The sequence below is a fragment of the Oncorhynchus masou genome, chromosome 31, assembly GCF_036934945.1.
Source record: "Oncorhynchus masou masou isolate Uvic2021 chromosome 31, UVic_Omas_1.1, whole genome shotgun sequence".
Classification (NCBI taxonomy): Eukaryota; Metazoa; Chordata; class Actinopteri; order Salmoniformes; family Salmonidae; genus Oncorhynchus; species Oncorhynchus masou.
Genome location: NC_088242.1, coordinates 49171134 through 49193237, shown reverse-complemented (window position 1 = coordinate 49193237; position 22104 = coordinate 49171134). Strand labels below are relative to the sequence as shown.

The following is a 22104-nucleotide window of genomic DNA, read 5'->3' as shown; positions in this document are numbered from 1 at the left end:
GGCCTGAGGAGAGACACATGGAACGAGGGGTTAATACGGTAATTAGTGGGCAGTTGTAACCTATAACATACCTCGTTCGCTCTCCTCAGGACTTTAAACGGCCCCACAAACCGCGGAATTCCGGCAGAGCAGACGGAGGGGCAGGTTTCGGGTCGAGAGCCAGACCCTGTCTCCTGGTGCGAACACTGGGGCCTCACTGCGGCGACGGTCTGCGCCAATTTTCTGGCGCCTTATGGCACGCTGAAGGTGGACGTGGGCTGCCTCACAGGTTTCCTCAGCACGCCGAAACCAATTGTCCACCGCAGGAGCCTTGGTCTGGCTCTGATGCCAAGGAGCCAGAACCGGCTGATACCCTAATACACACTGAAAAGGAGTAAGGTTAGTGGAGGAGTGACGTAGCGAGTTCTGAGCCATCTCTGCCCAGGGCACGAACTTCGCCCACTCGCCCGGCCGATCCTGGCAATATGGCCGCAGAAACCTACCCACATCCTGGTTAACTCTCTCCACCTGTCCATTACTCTCGGGGTGAAAACCTGAGGTAAGACTGACCGAGATCCCCAGACGCTCCATGAACGCCTTCCAGACCCTTGATGTGAACTGGGGACCCCGATCAGACACTATATCCTCAGGCACCCCATAGTGCCGGAAAACGTGTGTAAACAGGGCCTCTGCAGTTTGTAAGGCCGTAGGGAGACCGGGCAAAGGGAGGAGACGACAGGACTTTGAAAACCGATCCACAACGACCAGGATCGTGGTGTAACCCTGTGAAGTCTTTTAATAATGTCCTAGTAACATGCTCCATAACACTAAACAGAAAAAGGAACATAAACAAATATGGGTACGAAGACCCGTCGCGCACCTATACAACAAAAACACTACACTGACAATAAACAATCTCTGACAAAGACATGAGGGGAAACAGAGGGTTAAATACACAACAGGTAATGAATGGGATTGAAAACAGGTGTGTGGGAAGACAAGACAAAACCAATGGAAAATGAAAAATGGATCAATGATGGCTAGAAGACCGGTGACGTCGAACGCCGAGCACTGCCCGAACAAGGAGAGGCAACGACTTCAGCAGAAGTCGTGACAGTGTTAGAATGATGTAGGTGTACCCCAACAATAGAATGGTGTGGGCGTATACCGGTCATTAAAAATATTAATGCGAGTAGACCGCTGATTGGCCAGCTCACCATCCTCTATGAGGCAATAGCAAGCATTTTTTAAACAGTCTGTTTGAAATACAAGTTTGAGGTGGGCTTTTTGAAGTGTTTTTTTTTCTCCAATTCATGCTTTGGCCACAAATAAAAGTATAGGATGAGTTATTTGTGTATGAGTTAACAAAATATTGGGGTTTTATGCTAGGTTTCTGTACATGGGCTGATGTAAAAAGGGCTTTATAGATACATTTGATTAAATATGAACTTTTAACAGTTAGATTTTCATTGGACAGATTCTTGATCAGAGAAGCAAAACACACTTCAAAGGACTCAGCATCACTTCCTTATTGGGAGTTTTCGGTTAGCAAAGGGTGCTTTCTTCCCTGGTGTTTTGCAAAGCAAATATATAATAGAGAGTTTGGACATTGATGTTTCTACCAAAAGTATTATGACTGATTCCATGGCTGCCATGTTAGCTCCACATGGGCAATATTGATGAATTTATCAAAAAGATGGGATATGCATTCAGCATTAGGTAACATCTGTGTTCAACATTGTTATAACAATCCACAGTAGGTTAAGAGTCCTTTTCACCTGTCATTTAGTTGCCAGCTTTGATTAAAAAAATTAGAACATGTATGGTATCACTGCAACATTTCTTGATTTGGCCTTAAAGCTGAGATCTGTAAAAACAGTGCCACTGGTCGCCCCAGGCGCATTTGTTATTGTTTTTGTTTTGTTTTGGAAAAGGAGAAGATGAGCTTCCAGAAAAGTAATTTCAAAAAATCGTAGGACACACTCTGCTGTTCTATCGCGTGTGCAATGATATGCAATGATGTCTGAGGGAATAAACAGTGTTCGTTGTTTGAAGTGATATTTGTTGTTGTAATATCGCAAACTGACATGGCAGTTTCACCACAACAGATTCCAATATAATCCTATATGATCACCTCGTTTTTCCACTTTTTTTCAGCTCCTGTGATGAGTCGATTTATTAGAAGAGCATCAGGTGAGTGTGTTATTTTTGTTGTTTCTGGTGTGTTAGGGTGGAACAAAAGCCTGAACATTATTAGTACAGTGGTGGCTCCACTAAAGGTTTGTTATTATGCTGCGGGACTTAGAGGTATTATTGTGGTTTAGTACGGTACCCTGCGTCACCACTTCATTGCTCCAGACCAGCGCAAGGGGGAGTTGGAGCACTGATTACCTACTGTGTCTCTAACCTACAATGAATGGGCGACATAAACCTAAATAGAAACTGATAATTGTGCACGACTTCAGTATTACTTACTAAAACTGTTGTTACACTAAGGTTTTTATTATTTTATTTTGTTAGGATAATTTTGCTCTTACTGTAGTATTGTAGCCCTTTCCCGACCGGTCACGCTGTACAGTGCCTGAGTGGCGCAAAGGTCTAAGACACTGCGTAGCAGTGCAAGCCGTGTTGCAACAGATGCTGGTTCAATACCCGTGCTGGCCTCGACTGGGAGACCCATGCGATGACTGTAGGTATTTGGTTCTCTCCCTCTAAAAACATAAATAAATAACAAACGGGCTTTATTTACAAATTAGTAACAATGTCTCACCCCATGTTAAAGATTGGCCTTTTTCTCACTCATTTTACATTTATTTGAAAACAAAATAATCTCCAAAATATATATATATTTTTTAACAAAGCGATTATTATTGTTATTAATTTAGAATTATATAAAATCCCCTTGGATATTCTCACAGATATATTATTAACACAGTTATTAGCAGGACAATATACACTGCTCAAAAAAATAAAGGGAACACTTAAACAACACAATGTAACTCCAAGTCAATCACACTTCTGTGAAATCAAACTGTCCACTTAGGAAGCAACTCTGATTGACAATAAATTTCACATGCTGTTGTGCAAATGGAATAGACAACAGGTGGAAATTATAGGCAATTAGCAAGACACCCCCAATAAAGGAGTGGTTCTGCAGGTGATAACCACAGACCACTTCTCAGTTCCTATGCTTCCTGGCTTATGTTTTGGCCACTTTAGAATGCTGGCTGTGCTTTCACTCTAGTGGTAGCATGAGACGGAGTCTCCAACCCACACAAGTGGCTCAGGTTGTGCAGCTCATCCAGGATGGCACATCAATGCGAGCTGTGGCAAGAAGGTTTGCTGTGTCTGTCAGCGTAGTGTCCAGAGCATGGAGGCGCTACCAGGAGACAGGCCAGTACATCAGGAGATGTGGAGGAGGCCGTAGGAGGGCAACAACCCAGCAGCAGGACCGCTTCCTCCGCCTTTGTGCAAGGAGGAGCAGGAGGAGCACTGCCAGACCCCTGCAAAATGACCTCCAGCAGACCACAAATGTGCATGTGTCTGCTCAAACGGTCAGAAACAGACTCCATGAGGATGGTATGAAGGCCCGAAGTCCACAGCTGGGGGTTGTGCTTACAGCCCAACACAGTGCAGGACGTTTGGCATTTGCCAGAGAACACCAAGATTGGCAAATTTGCCACTGGCGCCCTGTGCTCTGAAAGCAGGTTCACACTGAGCACATGTGACAGACGTGACAGAGTCTGGAGACGCCGTGGAGAACGTTCTGCTGCCTGCAACATCCTCCAGCATGACCGGTTTGGCAGTGGGTCAGTTATGGTGTGGGGTGGCATTTCTTTGGGGGGGCCGCACAGCCCTCCATGTGCTCGCCAGAGGTAGCCTGAGTGCCATTAGGTACCGAGATGAGATCCTCAGACCCCTTGTGAGACCATATGCTGGTGCGGTTGGCCCTGGGTTCCTCCTAATGCAAGACAATGCTAGACCTCATGTGGCTGGAGTGTGTCAGCAGTTCCTGCAAGAGGAAGGCATTGATGCTATGGACTGGCCCGCCCGTTCCCCAGACCTGAATCCAATTGAGCACATCTGGGACAACATGTCTCGCTCCGTCCACCAACGCCACGTTGCACCACAGACTGTCCAGGAGTTGGCAGATGCTTTAGTCCAGGTCTGGGAGGAGATCCCTCAGGAGACCATCTGCCACCTCATCAGGAGCATGCCCAGGTGTTGTAGGGAGGTCATGCAGGCACGTGGAGGCCACACACACTACTGAGCCTCATTTTCACTTTTTTTAAGGACATTACATCAAAGTTGGATCAGCCTGTAGTGTGGTTTTCCACTTTAATTTTGAGTGTGACTCCATATCCAGACCTCCATGGGTTGATAAATTTGATTTCCATTGATAATTTTGTGTGATTTTGTTGTCAGCACATTCAACTATGTAAAGAAAAAAGTATTTAATAAGAATATTTTATTCATTCAGATCTAGGATGTGTTATTTTAGTGTTCCCTTTATTTTTTTGAGCAGTGTATATGGGTCATATTGGTCATGGCACCCGAGTGGTGCACAATGGGATTGCCTTGCAGTTCTCAAGATGTATCCACTGAAAGCACACAAGGTTCAAGACACGAGGGCAGGGGGCTCTGGATGGGCCGAAGAGCTGCGCACAGAAGACAGACCTAGTCCATGGGGAAGGGAGGAAGGGGGAGGGAGGGGGGGTGGACCGCCACCCCACCACACTGGGTGGCACAGAGCAACATTTTAAGGGGCGTTGCACTAATAATGGAGCTGACTAGGGAGACGTTCCCGCTGTTCTTAGTGCCAGTCTGCACTTTCAAACTAAAACAATGTCACTAATAATGGCATCTTAATGCTTTCGTTAATAAAATAATTATGAAAATACTCTTTCAAAATCCGATGTTTATTTAGTTCTGGCTCCATAAAGCAATACTATGGGAATAAATATCACTGAGTTACAGAAATATTGGAACAAAGTTGTCTAATGAAGGTAAACTGTCAGGTGTGAAGGTAAGACCCAGGTGCAGACCACGTCGAATAAACAATAGTTTAATATTCCAACAGGAGCAGGCAATAGACAGTTCAAGGCAGGCAGTAAACCAGAGGTGGGGCAACGGTACTGGTTGGCAGGCAGGCTTAGTGTTGGGCAGGCAGATTGGTCAGGCAGGCGTGCTCGGAGTCAGAACAGGCAAGGGTCAAAAGCAGGAGGGCGAGAAAAGAGACTGAAAAAAGCAGGAGCTGAGACACAAAACGCTGGTTGACTTGAAAAAAGAAGACGAACTGGCAACAGACGAACAGAGAACACAGGTATAAATACACAGGGGATATGTCACGCCCTGACCTTAGAAAGCCGTTTTATTTCTCTATTTGGTTAGGTCAGGGTGTGATGTGGGGTGGGCATTCTATTTTTTTATTTCTAGGTTTCTTTATTTCTATGTTTTGGCCGGGTATGGTTCTCAATCAGGGACAGCTGTCTATCGTTGTCTCTGATTAGGAGTCATACTTAGGTAGCCCTTTTTCCGTCCTTTCAGTGTGGGTAGTTAACTTTGTTTGTGGCACTTAGCCCTGTAAGCTTCAAGGTGTGTTGGTGTGAACATCCCCCTACCTGCAATGTATTCGATGCACAAGTACTCTGAAGTATTTAATTTCTAACTCAAAACAGCAGTACAGTATTTCTTCATCAACACCTTTATGCTTTTGTTAATAAAATGATGATAAAAATATTCTTTTAAAATGCAGATATTTATTTAGTTATGGATCCATAACGAATTACTATGGGAGTAAATATCACTGAATTACAGAAATATTGGAACAAAGTTGTCTAATGAAGGTAAACAAATTGTTGCTTACTGGAAAATACTCTTTGAAACACACACGGTCTCGTTGTACACTGCCATTATGGCTATTAGCAGGTAGCTGGACAATAGACTTGCCTAGAAGGAGGGTAGGGGGATAATTTTATCTTCAAATTTATTTCTATGTTAGGTTGGCTGTTTAATCCACCAGAAAAGACAAAATAAATAATACAGTGAAAAGTATTATGTATTACATCTAAAAACAGAAATAAATGTTTTGGCCTTGATTCAGATTACAGTTGCACTCTTTCGTTTTTTGAAAACAAAATAACCCCCAAAATATCGTGAAAAATGATCAAGTTGTATGGCACAGTCATATAGCCCGGCACCTACAAAAAGCCGAGTGACTCGCTCATTCATGATAAATAAGTACCAACATTTTTTTTGATAGTCTTTAATAAATAAATGTTTTGGTTATCCTGACTTGGACACCATGTACAGTATTACAGTGGGGCAAAAAAGTATTTAGTCAGCCACCAATTGTGCAAGTTCTCCCACTTAAAAAGATGAGAGAGGTCTGTAATTTTCATCATAGGTACACTTCAACTATGACAGACAAAATGAGAAAAAAAATCCAGAAAATCACATTGTAGGATTTTTAATGAATTTATTTGCAAATTATGGTGGAAAATAAGTATTTGGTCACCTACAAACAAGCAAGATTTCTGGCTCTCACAGACCTGTAACTTCTTCTTTAAGAGGCTTCTCTGTCCTCCAATCATTACCTGTATTAATGGCACCTGTTTGAACTTGTTAGCAGTATAAAAGACACCTGTCCACAACCTCAAACAGTCACACTCCAAACTCCAATATGGCCAAGACCAAAGAGCTGTCAAAGAACACCAGAAACAAAATTGTAGACCTGCACCAGGCTGGGAAGAATGAATCTGCAAAAGGTAAGCAGCTTGGTTTAAAGAAAATCAACTGTAGGAGCAATTATTAGGAAATGGAAGACATACAAGACCACTGATAATCTCCCTTGATCTGGGGCTCCACGCAAGATCTCACCCCGTGGGCGTCAAAATGATCACAAGAACGGTGAGCAAAAATCCCAGAACAACACGGGGGGACCTAGTGAATGACCTGCAGAGAGCTGGGACCAAAGTAACAAAGCCTACCATCAGTAACACACTACGCCGCCAGGGACACAAATCCTGCAGTGCCAGACGTGTCCCCCTGCTTAAGCAGGTACATGTCCAGGCCCGTCTGAAGTTTGCTAGAGAGCATTTGGATGATCCAGAAGAAGATTGGGAGAATGTCATATGGTCAGATGAAACCAAAATATAACTTTTTGGTAAAAACTCAACTCGTCATGTTTGGAGGACAAATAATGCTGAGTTGCATCCAAAGAACACCATACCTACTGTGAAGTATGGGGGTGGAAACATCATGCTTTGGGGCTATTTTTCTGCAAAGGGACCAGGACGACTGATCCGTGTAAAGGAAAGAATGAATGGGGCCATGTATCTTGAGATTTTGAGTGAAAACCTCCTTCCATCAGCAAGGGCATTGAAGATGAAACGTGGCTGGGTCTTTCAGCATGACAATGATCCTAAACACACCGCCCGGGCAACGAAGGAGTGGCTTCGTAAGCAGCATTTCAAGGTCCTGGAGTGGCCTAGCCAGTCTCCAGATCTCAACACCATAGAAAATCTTTGGAGGGAGTTGAAAGCCCATGTTGCCCAGCAACAGCCCCAAAACATCACTGCTCTAGAGGAGATCTGCATGGAGGAATGGGCCAAAATACCAGCAACAGTGTGTGAAAACCTTGTGAAGACTTACAGAAAACGTTTGACCTCTGTCATTGCCAACAAAGGGTATATAGAAAAGTATTGAGAAACTTTTGTTATTGACCAAATACTTATTTTACACCATCATTTGCAAACAAATTCATAAAAAATCCTACAATGTGATTTTCTGGAGTTTTTTTCTCATTTTGTCTGTCATAGTTGAAGTGTACCTATGATGAAAAATACAGGCCTCTCTCATCTTTTTAAGTGGGAGAACTTGCATAATTGGTGGCTGACTAAATACTTTTTTGCCCCACTGTATAATAGCCCATTATGGGCTATTAGCAGGATGATATACCTTTACCAACACCTCTCTGTATTTTGATACTTTGTGGATGGGGTCTCCAGAGTGGATGGGGGCACCCACAGTGCAAAATGCGTTGCTACAGATGCAGGTTTGATACAAGTGTCAAGTACTTCTCTGTCTGGACTGTTCACCACCGGGAGACCCATGAGGTGGCTTTTGGTTTTAATTTGGAATCCTCCAATCCTCTATATGTAATTATCGGCGGAGAGTCACATCATATTTTTCAATATACTGTAGGCCAACCGTAGGCAACATGAGTCTCACTAGTGTTGAGTAATGTGCTGTTAAAAGTGATGTATGCCTTATTTATTTAAAGAGCATATTGAAGATAGAAGCAATAGGATTTGAAGCAACAGCCTACAACTATTTTAGCACCATTTCGCGCTGCTCTGAGACAAGCATGGGGACTGGTCTTGATAAATCAATGTCATTTTTATTTTCACTGAATCTCCATTTGGGTATTGGGTAGAATACAATTATACAATTAGGGTGTAGCAATGTTATGCTCTTAGTGTATCCTTTATTTAAGTAGGCAAGTCAGTTAAGAGCAAATTCTTATTTACAAGGACAGTCGGGGAATTGAACCCCGGTCTCCCACGTGCCTACACAACACAGGGATTCTTTAAAAAAATAGCCAAGTACTGTAGCCTACTCCCGACCGTCACTTTGTACAGCATCATATTTTCCATTCCAGAGCTTGGAATAGAAATAGAAACACCATAATGTTAATCTAATTAATTAATAAAAATGTCTTAAAATCATTCCCATATACTATGTTCTTACAAAAAAAAAAAAAAATCTCTAGTACAGCCTTTATTGAAGGCTATCAAATGCTTCTCAAAGATGCACTCTGGTGGTCAAACTAGCACTAACTAGCATTAATGGTACTAATATAATAATATATCCCATTTAGCAGACGCTTTTGTCCAAAGCGACTTACAAGTCGGCTGGGGCCACTACTTTTACATATGGGTGGCCCTAGCGGGAATCGAACCCACGATGCTTGGCGTTGCAAGCGCCATGCTCTACCGACTGAGCCACACAGGACATACTAGTGTACTAGTGTCTGGCACTTAAATAACGTGCCATAGAATTCTGTGGCACCAAGTAAGCTGTGGCGCAGTACGCTGCAACTTTTAAAGGACAAACCACTATAGGGATATGCTTCTGCTGTAGTCTATTTTAACTATTTTAACTTTTCAACCGTGAAATACCCAGTCCCAGAGCGCCTGAAATCAACAGTAATTTAGTCAGCAGCACTGTAGTGTCTGTTCTTATAACAACACACCACCATTTCAATAATTAACTTGCTTTACCAGGAATCTTCAATTTTCTACAGTACAGTACTTCTCTGTCTGGACTGTTCGTTTAGTCAGCAGTCTACTTACAAAACAGAAATGTCTCTTACTCAAGGATACTTTCTGAAGTTACACAGGTAGTTATGCTCCAGACTTTTTTAGGTCCACTCTGTAGTAAAGATCACAATGTTTTTAGTTCTATTCTATCATATTCTTTTGATTTTGTTTAACATTAGAGTAAGAATGAGTATGTAGGACAGTTAAAGTCTCCGGTCGTTGTGGATATGAAAATCCCCTGGATACTGTAACTGGTAGGTATTAACACTCACAGAGGCCATTAATCCGATCTCTTCCTCCACTGTGTTTCATTTTACCCAGCCTCGCTTACAATACAGATGAATTATCACCGTCATCTCGATCTTCCTTTAACAAACCCCAGGAAGGAAGTCAATCACAAAATGATGTGAGTTGAAACTTGCGGCAGCAGGACCGTGTTGATATGAGGATCCATCCTAGTCTGTTGTGTGGGAAGTTGAGGTTATTGATGAAGACGGACAGACAGAGGAGTGACTGTGCTGCTATCTGGATAGTTAGTAAGAGGATGGTTGGCTGGAGGCATCTAGGAGCTGATTGGCTAGGCCGGTCAACGATACTGACCACTAAGCTCACCAATGATCGTAGCACTCAGTCTGGTTGACCAGGCTAGCTGTTGGGCACTCATGCCAGAAGAAAGGTGAAAAGAGACCCCCTGGCCACTCATCTTTAAAGTCTTAAGGGGAGGTTTGGGCTCAGTGCCTTTGTTTTTGTGTGGTATTACAGAAGCTGAACTGTGAAAAACTCTGAAAAAGGTCTATTGCATCTTCAATTAAAAAGTCTTTATGTCAAATTCAAGTGTAAAATTAAGGTATTATCACCCCATAATAAATACAGTATGTGCTTTATGTTAGTCACAAGTAGGATCTGAACTCTGACTCAATTCTGTTTGTGTTAACTCACTTTTTATTTCTCTGATCTGTTTAAAAAGTGATACATTATTAGGATTACTAAATCTCTCAGAGATGTCATGGATATCCACGTATTTTTACAATATATTCCTTTGTTGGAACATGGACCGCGTATTATCTTTAATGAATCTCTTACACAGACAACGTACATCTTGATGAAGTTCGTTATAGGCCCAATACTTTAAAACAAGGTTGCGTTTAATAAAATAATTTTACACAAAGGCTCTAAATCCACCATGAATAAGACAGTTGCTTATAGGATCAGTAATGGATTAAATACAGTGACACATTTCTGTGCACAATCTTGTATTTCTACTTTTCTACATTTCTTAGATTTTTTTTGTTAACCTTTTCTGACAAGCAACATATGTCTTCAACAGAATGTGTGTTTCTGGTCAGCATATTGTATTTTCAGTGAATGTGAATGTCTTGCAGTAACTTTCAATAACCTCTTCTATCATACAGTGTGTGCCGAGGCATTCAACCCTGATGAAGACGAGGAGGACAAAGAGCAAAGGGTAAGATTTCAAAAATTGGTACTGTACATGCAACTATTACAGAGACTACAGAGGAACTGTTGAAGAAATGAACTCTGGAGATAAAAAATGATGACAAGCTAAATGTCAGCTATGTTTTCTAAAGGATGTTGTACTAGATGAGTATTGGTATTAGTGTGTGGAGTATACAGATAATTGGATGTGAAGGACAAAAGACGTGTTGTTTCAAAATATCTTTGTCAATAACTTTCCATATAACAATAGCTTTCCCAGGTGACCCACCCTAAAACAGACGAGCAGAGGCAAAGACTACAGGAGGCCTGCAGAGATATCCTCCTGTTTAAAAACCTGGACCCGGTAAGATGAAGAATGTTATATTTTTAGTCCCTCATTGTACTGTAGTGGGTCTCCCTTTCCCTCCATTCACTATCTGCTATGGTTCATTACACACGCACACGCACACACGCTATATACAGAAAAGAGAACAGAGTGTAGCCTGGGGCCAGTAGCTTTGTGCCATGGCCCGATGCACTGTGGGATTGTTTTGCCAATTATGTTTAAGTACTGTAACAACATGTAGCGAGGAATCAAGTTGAAATATTCATGTATCCTACGTACTGTATGTATGATGCTGTGCAATGTGTAATGAGTAATGTGTAGCCTAGGGCCTACAATGTTTTCTATTTGAATAGACTGCTAGTTTGATATACTCCTCAGGTCTTTGTTTCAGTCTGTATTTTTATTTATTGTTTGTTATCTCACACCACAGGAACAATTTTCCCAAGTACTTGATGCCATGTTTGAGAAGTTCTTTGAGGTAGGAGAGCACATCATAGATCAAGATGACGATGGGGATAACTTCTATGTCATAGAAAGGTAAACCCTGACATACTATAGTAACCTTAACACCTAACAACCTCATCAAGAGGTTTGGACTTCTTGGCGTAATGGTTAAACTGTTGGACTGACAACCTTTCGGGGTTACTCCCCAAATGTTCCTCCCATACATCATAGTATATTTGGCAATAGTTTCATTTCAGTTGATCACTGTATTTGTCTTGAAAGGACTATTATATGATCCAAATTGTTCTCTCTAAATCTCATCCTCTCTCACCCCTCTCTCAGAGGGATATTTGATATCTGCATGAGGGTTGATGGCATTGAGAAGACTGTGGGAGCCTATGATAACCGGGGGAGCTTTGGAGAGCTGGCCCTGATGTACAACACCCCCAGGGCTGCTACCATCATAGCCACCTCGCCCGGAGCTCTCTGGTGCCTGGTGAGTGAATTATTTTCTGCCCCATAAACTGTTCCTCATTGTACATGCAGTAACCGACAGTACTGTACAGTGCATATTGTATGATGCGGTAGCAGTTGTCTGGCAGTTTTCTGGGAAACGGTCATTGTCAGCATGGCTCAGTCGTCAATTTTGCATCAATCACATGGACAAAATGCCTGTAAGGTGGTGCAAAGTATTCAGACCCCTTGACTTTTTCCACATTTTGTTACGTTACGCCTTATTCTAAAATGTAATAAATATTTGTTTCCCTCATCAATCTACACACAATACCCATAATGACAAAGCAAAAACAGGTTTTTAGAAATAAAAAATAAATAACTGAAATAATCCATTTACATATGTATTCAGAGCCTTTACTCATACTTTGTTGAAGCACCTTTGGCAGTGATTACAGCCTCAAATCTTCTTGGTTATTACGTTACAAGCTTGGCACTCCTGTAATTGTTCGAACTTCCATTCTTCTCTGCAAATCCTCTCAAGCTCTGTCAGGTTGGATGGGGAGTGTCGCTGCATGGCTATTTTCAGGTCTCTGGCTGGGCCACTCCTGCGTTGTCTTGGCGGCGTACTTCGGGTCATTGTCCTGTTGGAAGGTGAACCTTCACCCCAGTCTGAGGTCCTGAGCGCTCTGGAGCAGGTTTTCATCAAGGATCTCTCTGTACTTTGCTCCGTTCATTTTTCTTTCAACCCTGACTAGTCTCCCAGTCCCTGCCATTGAAAAACATCCACATAGCATGATGTTGCCTCCACCATGCTTCACCATAGGGATGGTGCCAGGTTTCCTCCAGACGTGACGCTTGGCATTCAGACCAGAATTCAATCTTGGTTTCATCAGACCAGAGAATCTTGTTTTGTATGGTCTGAGTCTTTAGGTGACTTTTGACTCCAAGTGGGCTGTCATGTGCCTTTCACTGATGAGTCGGGTCACTCCTGAAGAAGACAGTTAACCCACTGTTCCCAGGGTGCCAAAGACGTGGATGTCGATTAAGGCATATGCGGAATACACATTTCAGCTGAAGGCATTGAGTTCTACAACTGACTAGGTATCCCCCTTTCCCCTTTCCTCAATGAAAGACCTGATTAGTAGAGTGCTGCAGAGATGGTTGTCCTACTGGAAGGTTCTCCCATCCCCACAGAGGAACTCTGAAGCTCTGTCAGAGTGACCATTGGGATCTTGGTCACCTCGCGGACCAATGCCCTTCTCCCCCGATTGCTCAGTATGGCCGGGTGGCCAGCCAGCTCTAGGAAGAGTATTGGTGGTACCTAACTTCTTCCATTTAAGAGTGATGCAGGCAACTGTGTTCTTGGGGACCTTCAATGCTGCAGACATTTTTTGGTATCCTTCCCCAGATCTCTGCCTCGACACAATCCTGTTTCGGAACTCTACAGACAATTCCTTCGAACTCACGGCTTGGTTTTTTGCTCTGACATGCACTGTCAACAGTAAGACCTTATATAGATACTGTAGGTGTGTGCCTTTCCAAATCATGTCCAATCAATTTAGTTACCACGTGTGGACTCCAATCAAGTTCTAGAAACATCTCAACGATGATCAATGGATACAGGATGCACCTGAGCTCAATTTCGAGTCTCACAGCAAAGGGTCTGAATACTTATGTAAATAAGATACATAACATACGTATGTAAGATACATAACATATGTTTATACAGTTGCACAAATGTCTAAAAACCTTTTTTCGCTTTGTCATTATGGGGTATTCTGTGTAGATTGATTAGGGAAAAAATAATTTTATCAATTTTAGAATAAGGTTGTAATGTAACAAAATGTGGAAAAAGTCAAGGGGTCTGAATACTTACCGAATGCACTGTATGTATTAAGCTATCGATAAACATCTGAGAAAGCTCAGTGAGGGAAAAGCCATGTTTTGTACAAAGAGCTTCCAAGAATCTTTCCTCTCTGAGCTGTAAGGATTACACTCTGTACATTAGCAGCACTTGAGTCTTTGTACATGTGATAAACCCCAAATGCTACCAGACCATGGCATTGAGTACTTGGGAAAATTAGAATGGGTAATTCAAAATAGCATTGTATTTGGTTAAAAACATTCTCTAATATTTCCTAAACCACAACTGGAGTTGTACATAAAGGGTGTGACCATTGAGCAAGTTGAGGAAGCTATACTCCTAGGTATAACGTTGGATGGTTAATTATCATGGTCAAGTCATATTGACAAATTAGTTGTGAAGATGTGGAGGGGTATGTCTATGAAAATGGTTTTTTACACAAAAATCAACTGTACTAGTTGTTCAGGCTCTGGTCTTGTCCAATATTGATTACTGTCCAGTAAAATGGTGAAGTGCAGCAACAGAAAATACCAAGCAAAGCTGCATCTGGCTCAAACAGAGCAGCATGCCTTGCTGCCTACAGAACTAACATCAAGAACATGCATGTCAGTCTTTCTCGGTTGAGGTTAGACAAGAGATTATCATCTTCTCTTTTCGTTTTTATGAGAAATATTACTGTGATCTGAAAATTCCAGATTGTCTGCATAATTAAATGACATTCAGCTCAGACACACCCCACAAGACATGCCACCAGGGGTCTCTTCACAGTCCCCAAGTCCAAAATGAATTCACGGAACACATGGGTGATTCTCAAGAAACTGGCACTTGACAAAATAATAGTTTTAAAAAAGAAACACATTTTCAACCATAATTCCTCTTGGATTACTAAGATTAGGATTTTTAGCTATTTAATTAATAATTATTGTTATGTTTATTGATCAGATATTATTAAGTCCAAAAAAGATATAAACATAATTTGAATACATTTTATTTTACATTTCTCACTGATTGAAAAGGTCTGAGTTAAGCACAACACTGCAAACAAATATATTACAAATTTAATTCTACACATTTATGTTGTAATTTATCTCATTACAGCAACACATAACCTTTTCTGAATCTATTTTTTTTGTCATAATTACTTGTGTATTCATGTCATGTTTATGTACACATAAAGAACTATCAGATTAAGTCAAAATTACTAAAGTATACATTTTATTTTTCGGAATATTTCCTAAATATCGGTGTATTTACGGTACTGAAAAGCAGCTTTCGTAGATGAAAATGCCTGTTTTGGTAATGAGTGTTGCATAGATTGCCATTGAAAAACTGTCCTGGGCTCTATTAGAGATTCAGTAACCCAATACATCAAACTGTGTTATTTGTTAATCTCAAATGACTTGTATAATACTAAAATCACTGATCTTAATGCAATTGACTAAAATACCCCTTATTTTAGCACAAGTATAAATACTGTAATTACGTGCATGTATTTTCAAAAGTTAAAAGGCTACTTTTTAAATTTATTTTTTACATTTCTCCAAGGTCTTTACAGGTAACATTGGTGTATTAAGACATGGATATGTGTTGTTCTAAGGTATTTTAGATCTATTTATAAATTTAATGATATCCAATATGCAAATAGAATAACACGATATGCTTATAAATAATCAAAATATGTGGGATATCAAACAACAGTACAGGTAAATGCTAAAACAAACAGGTACACATGTAAACATAGGGGATACCTCTAAGTGGGGGGTTTGCTCTTTGCTGAAACACAAACTCCAGATTGTGGCTTTAAGTCAATTAAATGGGGTTTATACACACATATTTTTTGACAACTTCTCTTAATCAAATAACTGATGTTTTACAAAAAATTTATACAATCTAAGTTATCAGCACAGCACACCCATTGACTATACATTAGAATTAGCTTATTATCGTAACCAAAATTAAGGTTCTCATCACCGAAACAGACGAAAAATGATATGGTAATGAGAAGGGCTTTAGCTCAAAGTAATAGGAGACAGCCATCACGAGTCAGAGAACAATTGAACACGTCACTGAGGCCCATTCATGCCTCCATTTTGGTTAATTAATGGTTCTCTTAAGTTTTTCCCAATTTGAGCTCTTTAATCGTTTCGGTAATGAGAAGGTCAAGAGTCGTAAAGAGGGTGTTTGAGAATAAGATCCTCATTCCCGCATATAAGTGAAGAAATTAAATGAACGTGCTCATCTAAGGACTACTCTTCTAGATGATGCATCATGGGTGAATACAACTCTATAAAAAATGTATTAGTGTTTTTACAGCAAATCAAAAAACATGTTACGGTAATGAGAAAGACATTGTTTTTACATAATAAATATTATAGTTTAATGTAAACTTCAACTAGTATAAAACATTTATGATTTATGGACAAACTACAGCAACATATTTTGTGTTTTATTCAAATAAGTCAGTAAAATTGTAACAAATGACCAGAGAATTTAATCCGGACGCATTTCGTTAATGAGAATTTGTGGTGAAAATGTACAAAATTCAGACACAAATGTTAAATATATTTAAATTGAAACACTGTGTCATAAACTAAGCATCTTAGTCTTCAGAATGATAGCCATGATGCATCTGCAGCAATCAGCTTTCTAAATCACTTTGTTACCGCCATGATTAAAACTGGTTTAAGAATCACCCACCACAGTATTATACAGAGCTATCTCCAATTACTCAACCAAAGAGCAAAATTACCATAAAAAATGTATAAAACATCATCTCATGGCACAATAGGGACTGTGAAATGACACACACACAAACATTCACATTTTAGTCATTTAGCTTACTCTCTTATCCAGAGCGACTTGGGCCTTGCTCAAGGGCACATTGACAGATTTTTCACCTCGTTGGCTCAGGGATTCGAGTCAGCAATCCTTCAGTTACTGGCACAACGCTCTTAACTGCTAGGCTACCTGCCACCCACAAATTATCACACTCTAACACGCAATCTACACAATACATTATTATTTAGCTGTATTGTTTGTATATTGTTGTATTATAGCTTTATGTGACTGTTCTTGTCTATGAGTGTATCAGTGTTTTGTTATTTGTCGTGTTTTATGTTTTTGTGTGGACCCCAGGAAGAATAGCTGCTGCTTCGGTAAACGCTAATGGGGATACGGATAAACCAACCAATGATAATAGCTTGATATAATAATAGGACACTTCTACAGCTTTTTGGGGAAAATCTTGACATTGGTTAGAGATGCAGCTCCCTCTGCTGGAAAATGTTATGTTGGACACAGTGACTAAAAGGAAAAATTAATCATAGGAGTGGAAATAGTACTGCACTGAACAAAACAATCCCAAATTGTGGACTGTTTGTCTTGACTATATCATTCACCATTGCCAGACATCGACATGACTTGTTGTTTTTCACCCTACCATTATAAATGATTAGAGATACTGACAACTGTGTCTATTTTCAGGATCGTCTGACATTCAGGAGGATCATTGTAAAGAACAACGCGTTGAAGAGGAGACTTTATGAGGAGTTCATTGAATCACTTCCATTCCTTACATCACTAGAGGTATAGATCTATTGTGTTTCTGTCTTTATCAGTAGAATATGTTTGTGAACGCAAAGTGCATTTTCTTTCTCACATTAGTACAAACACGTCCCTGCAATCCAATTAGTGTGTGTCCTGTTATCCCCAGAATTCAGATGATGTGTATTTTAAAGTACAGAACAAACTCATCCCTGCAAACCAGTCTTAACCAAGTTTGCCTTCCCTGTTATCCCCAGCTTTCAGAGAGAATGAAAGTAGTGGACGTGCTGTCTTCTAAACCATTCAGCGATGAAGAACAGATCATCTCTCAGGTATTGTTTTCTCCATCTTCTCTTCTATTCTCTTCTATTTTATATGATCATGCCAGGTAATTGTACTTCTTGCAAGTATTTCTTTCATTCTAATGTATTGTTTATTTGCTATTTGAAATACTGTAATGTATGTTCTGTTGCAGGGTGATCTAGCAGATTGTTTTTATATAGTTGAATCTGGTCAAGTTAGAATCACCATGAAAAGAAGCAGGGTAAGTTTGTGTCTAAGATATTAGAGATTTGAATGTATCATACATAGAAATTTAGTTAAGATGGATTTGTGTGATATTTTTTGTGGGGGATTTTACCCCCTTTTTCTCCCCAATTTTGACCTTGTCTCATCGCTGCAGCTCCCCAACAGGCTCGTGAGGTGAAGGTCGAGTCATGCATCCTCCGAAACATGACACACCAAACCGCGCTTCTTAACACCTGCCCGCTTAACCCTGAAGCCAGCCGCACCAATGTGTCGGAGAAACACTGTTCAACTGATGACCGAGGTCAGCCTGCAGGCGCCCGGCCCGCACAAGGAGTCGCTAGAGTGAGATAAGCCAAGTAAACCCCCCCCCCAAACCCTCCTCTAACCCGGACAATGCTGGGCCAATTGTGCGCCGCCCTATGGGACTCCCGATCACGGCCGGTTGTGATACAGCCCAGGATCGAACCTGGGTCTGTAGTGACGCCTCTAGCACTGCGATGCAGTGCCTTAGACCACTGCGCCACTCAGGAGGCCATTTGTGGGATATTATGTTGTTTATGTTACTCTCTTATGTATTCTCTCTAGACGAAAAAAGACCAAGAGGATGAGGAGGTCGATATAGCCACGTGCTCAAGAGGGCAGTACTTTGGAGAACTGGCTTTGGTCACGAACAAACCCAGAGCTGCTTCAGCTTTTGCTGTGGGAAGTGTTAAATGTTTAGGTATGCTGCCTTTACTCTGTGGGCTGTGTCTCAAATCCTTATATACTCCTCCGTCCTTGTCCTACATTTTTCTCAAAGCTCATTGGAGTCTCCTCCAATTCAGTTTGAGAGGAATGGGAGAAACAAGGACGGAAGACATAAGGATTTAAGGGCTAATAACGTTTCCAAACACAATCATGGGCTGTTCTTATTCTTTGTCAATGTGGATCTTTGTCAGATCAGGACCTACAATGGATATAAGTAATCTGTTTAGAGTTATCCTTTACTGTGTCTGACACCTCTCCTCTTGTGTTTACCAGTTATGGATGTCCAGGCATTTGAGAGGTTGCTGGGCCCCTGCATGGACATCATGAAGAGAAACATTGCAAATTACGAAGATCAGCTGGTCACGTTGTTTGGAAATAGCACCACTGACATTGAGGGAAAAAACCTATGAAATCCAGAAAGGGAAAAAAGACTAAGTGAGATGCACTATGAAGAAGAATTGAAAAACCAGGATAACACTTTACTTGACACCCAGCATCATAACATGTTATGACATGGTCATAAACATGTCATATGTCATAAAAGCTGACATAACATGTAATAACATGATCATAATACTGTCATGACCCATATAGTTACACCTGTTGTGACATATATTGCGTTATTTTATGACTGGTTATGACACCTACATCAGAATGTTTTTGTTTTTTCCCTGCCAAGAAGCTTCCTTTTTTTTGCAGAAAATGCACTTTGACACTGTAATGAAGCATTATGCCCATCTTGTGTCACTTTAATCGGACTAAGAAAATACTCTTTATGTCCCTGTGAAGAAGAATTATGACTATCATAATCATATAAGCCAGAAAGGCCTATCACGTACATGCCCTTATGTCAGTCATCAGTCAAAGGGGTGTCTTGTCCTGCTCCTGTATTCATCTCAGTCATCAGCAACAGAGCATTGGGTAGGGATGTCTGACATCAATGTGTGGACAGTTACAATGATAATTTAATATGGTCAATTTCATAAAATGTTATATAACATAAACATACTGTTGACAAGTAAGCTATGGTGTAATGGAATGTTTTGCCTTGTGTGGTAGGTTTTGTGGGTTTTAAACACTCTTATGTAGGTGTCATAACCAGCCATAAAATAATGCAATATATGTCACAACGGGTCTAAATATGTGTCATGACAGTGTTACAGCTGTTATGACATAATGACGCTGGGTGTCAAATAAAGTTGCCGAAACCAGTGGGTAGTATTGTTTTCCGTTCAGAAAATGTGATTTAGATAGGGTAAGACAAAATGTGTACGTTTGATTCCAGACGACACAATGGTATGTTTTAAATGATTTTGTCTAGGAGTAATATTTTTATTGAAAGAAAGATCCGTGTTAAATCCAAAATGTAAATGTTAATTTGTTCTGTCCTCAACTTTTTCCTCTTAGATTTTCTACAAGTGTGCATTTTATTGAATTTATCACATTTTGACACTGTTTGTATAATGATCACTATAACATTATAGATGATATATAAATTGTCCTTTCAAATATTCTGATATCATATTTCATAATGTGCCAAAGGCCATTCAAATCCTTGTTAGATTATGATGGTGTCATCATAACGTCACACTAATTATCGCATTTCACAGTTAAGAGTTTTTTGTTAATAATTTGATATTCTCATGTTGACGTATCTTTTAGCAAGGGGGATCATGCATTTAATAGGATACAGAAGGGAACTAGGTCCCTTTGTTTCAACATGGTGGAAGGAACAAACAATCTTGTCATCAGAAAATAAGGGAAAAGGAGATCTTCTTTCTACATCAGAGAATGTAAATTTACTTATGGAAGCAGTAGTCCTTTTTTCATAGCAAATGTGTCTCCTCAAACATGTGATTCAACTCCCTGAACATGTCTGTGAACAAACTGTAATACATTATTCACTGTGTGCTTTAAGAAACAGTTAATAATGCCATACATTTGCACAACAAAATAATCATAGTTTTGTAAGAATATAAATACAGTTGGCTGACCAACTATGAGCTCTTGAATCCTCTAAGCTGCAGCACTAGACACTAGTTACCATACCGGTAATATGGTATTTGAACCATTATTGTCTTTAATGAGCTAGTTTATTTCCTTGTGTTTCTCATTTTAAATGTACAACATTAATTATTAAATGCAACTGTTCTCGTGTGCCAGTGAAACATAATAATATGCAGTTTTAAGCCATGACTTCAAGGACATTGATAAGATGTGTCCAATTGACACCCTATTTCCTACATAATGCACTGCTTTTGACCAGAGCCTTATGGGCCCTGGTCCAAAGTAGTGCACTATATAGGGAATAGGGTTCCATTTGGTACACAGCCATAGTTGTATTGTATTTATTGCTGTCTACCTCTACATAAATTGCAAACAACCTGTAACTTTTGGAAAACGTGCACAATGGTCCCATGCTTTCTCAATAGCAGCCTCTCTCGCTCTCTGTCTCTCAATTCAACTCAATTCAAAGGGCTTTATTGGCATGAGAAACATATGTTTACATTGCCGAAGCAAGTGAAACAGATAATAAACAAAAATGAAATAAACAATCAGAAATTAGCAGTAACATTACATTTACAAAAGTTTCAAAGGAATAGAGACATTTAAAATGTTATATTATGGCTATGTACAGTGTTGTAACAATGTGCAAATAGTTGAAGTACAAAACTGAAAATAAATAAATGGATAAATATGGGTTGTATTTACAATGGTGTTTGTGATTCACAGGTTGCCCTTTTCTTGTGGCAACAGGTCACAAATATTGCTGCTGTGATGGATCACTGTGGTATTTCACCTAATAAAAATGTGATTTGTTTTCCAATTCATTGTGGGTCTGTGTAATCTGAAGGAAATATGTGTTTCTAATATGGCAGCCTCTCTCAATAGCAAGGCTGTTCCTACTGAGTCTGTACATAGTCAAAGCTTTTCTTAATTTTGGGCCAGTCACAGTGGCCAGGTATTCTGCCACTGTGTACTCTCTGTTTAGGGCCAAATAGCATTCCAGTTTGCTCCGTTTTTATATTATTTCTTTCCAATTTGTCAAGTAATGATCTTTTTGTTTTCTCATGATTCGGTTAGGTCTAACTTGGCTTATACGGGAGGTATTTTACTAATAGTTTTTTTAATGGTATAATTCCCCTCTCGCTTTGTGCTGGCAGTGCTGCTGATTTTGTGAAGAAGGTCCACTACAGACTGGAAACTGGATATATCTGAGGAAATCCATTATTATTGGCTGGTTGGTTATATCTAACTTTTCATTACAATGAAGAACAATTTTGTATTAAGAAGCTGCTGACCTCATTTCTTTTAGGTACTATACTCAAGATGACAATGTTGGTTAATGGCCAATATACATAATTTAAGTATTTGAGTCTCAAACATGAATGTCTAATTGCTGCTGGACTTGTCATGCAGGGCTCCCTTGCTAAATA

The 22104-nt window shown here is 40.2% G+C and overlaps 1 protein-coding gene across 1 annotated transcript in view; it reads left to right on the top strand.

Annotated features, from left to right (window-relative positions):
* LOC135524053 (endoplasmin-like) overlaps window positions 1-21498 on the top strand; it is a 78822-nt gene extending 57324 nt beyond the window's left edge. The window contains exons 17-26 of the mRNA XM_064951200.1: window positions 2137-2172; window positions 10715-10767; window positions 11011-11103; window positions 11516-11622; window positions 11872-12025; window positions 17333-17434; window positions 17650-17724; window positions 17868-17936; window positions 18506-18641; window positions 18941-21498. Of these exons, the coding sequence (XP_064807272.1) occupies window positions 2137-2172; window positions 10715-10767; window positions 11011-11103; window positions 11516-11622; window positions 11872-12025; window positions 17333-17434; window positions 17650-17724; window positions 17868-17936; window positions 18506-18641; window positions 18941-19077 (962 nt within the window). The 3' untranslated portion in view covers window positions 19078-21498. The remainder of the gene's footprint in view (window positions 1-2136; window positions 2173-10714; window positions 10768-11010; window positions 11104-11515; window positions 11623-11871; window positions 12026-17332; window positions 17435-17649; window positions 17725-17867; window positions 17937-18505; window positions 18642-18940) is intronic.
* The last annotated feature ends 606 nt before the right edge of the window (window positions 21499-22104 follow it).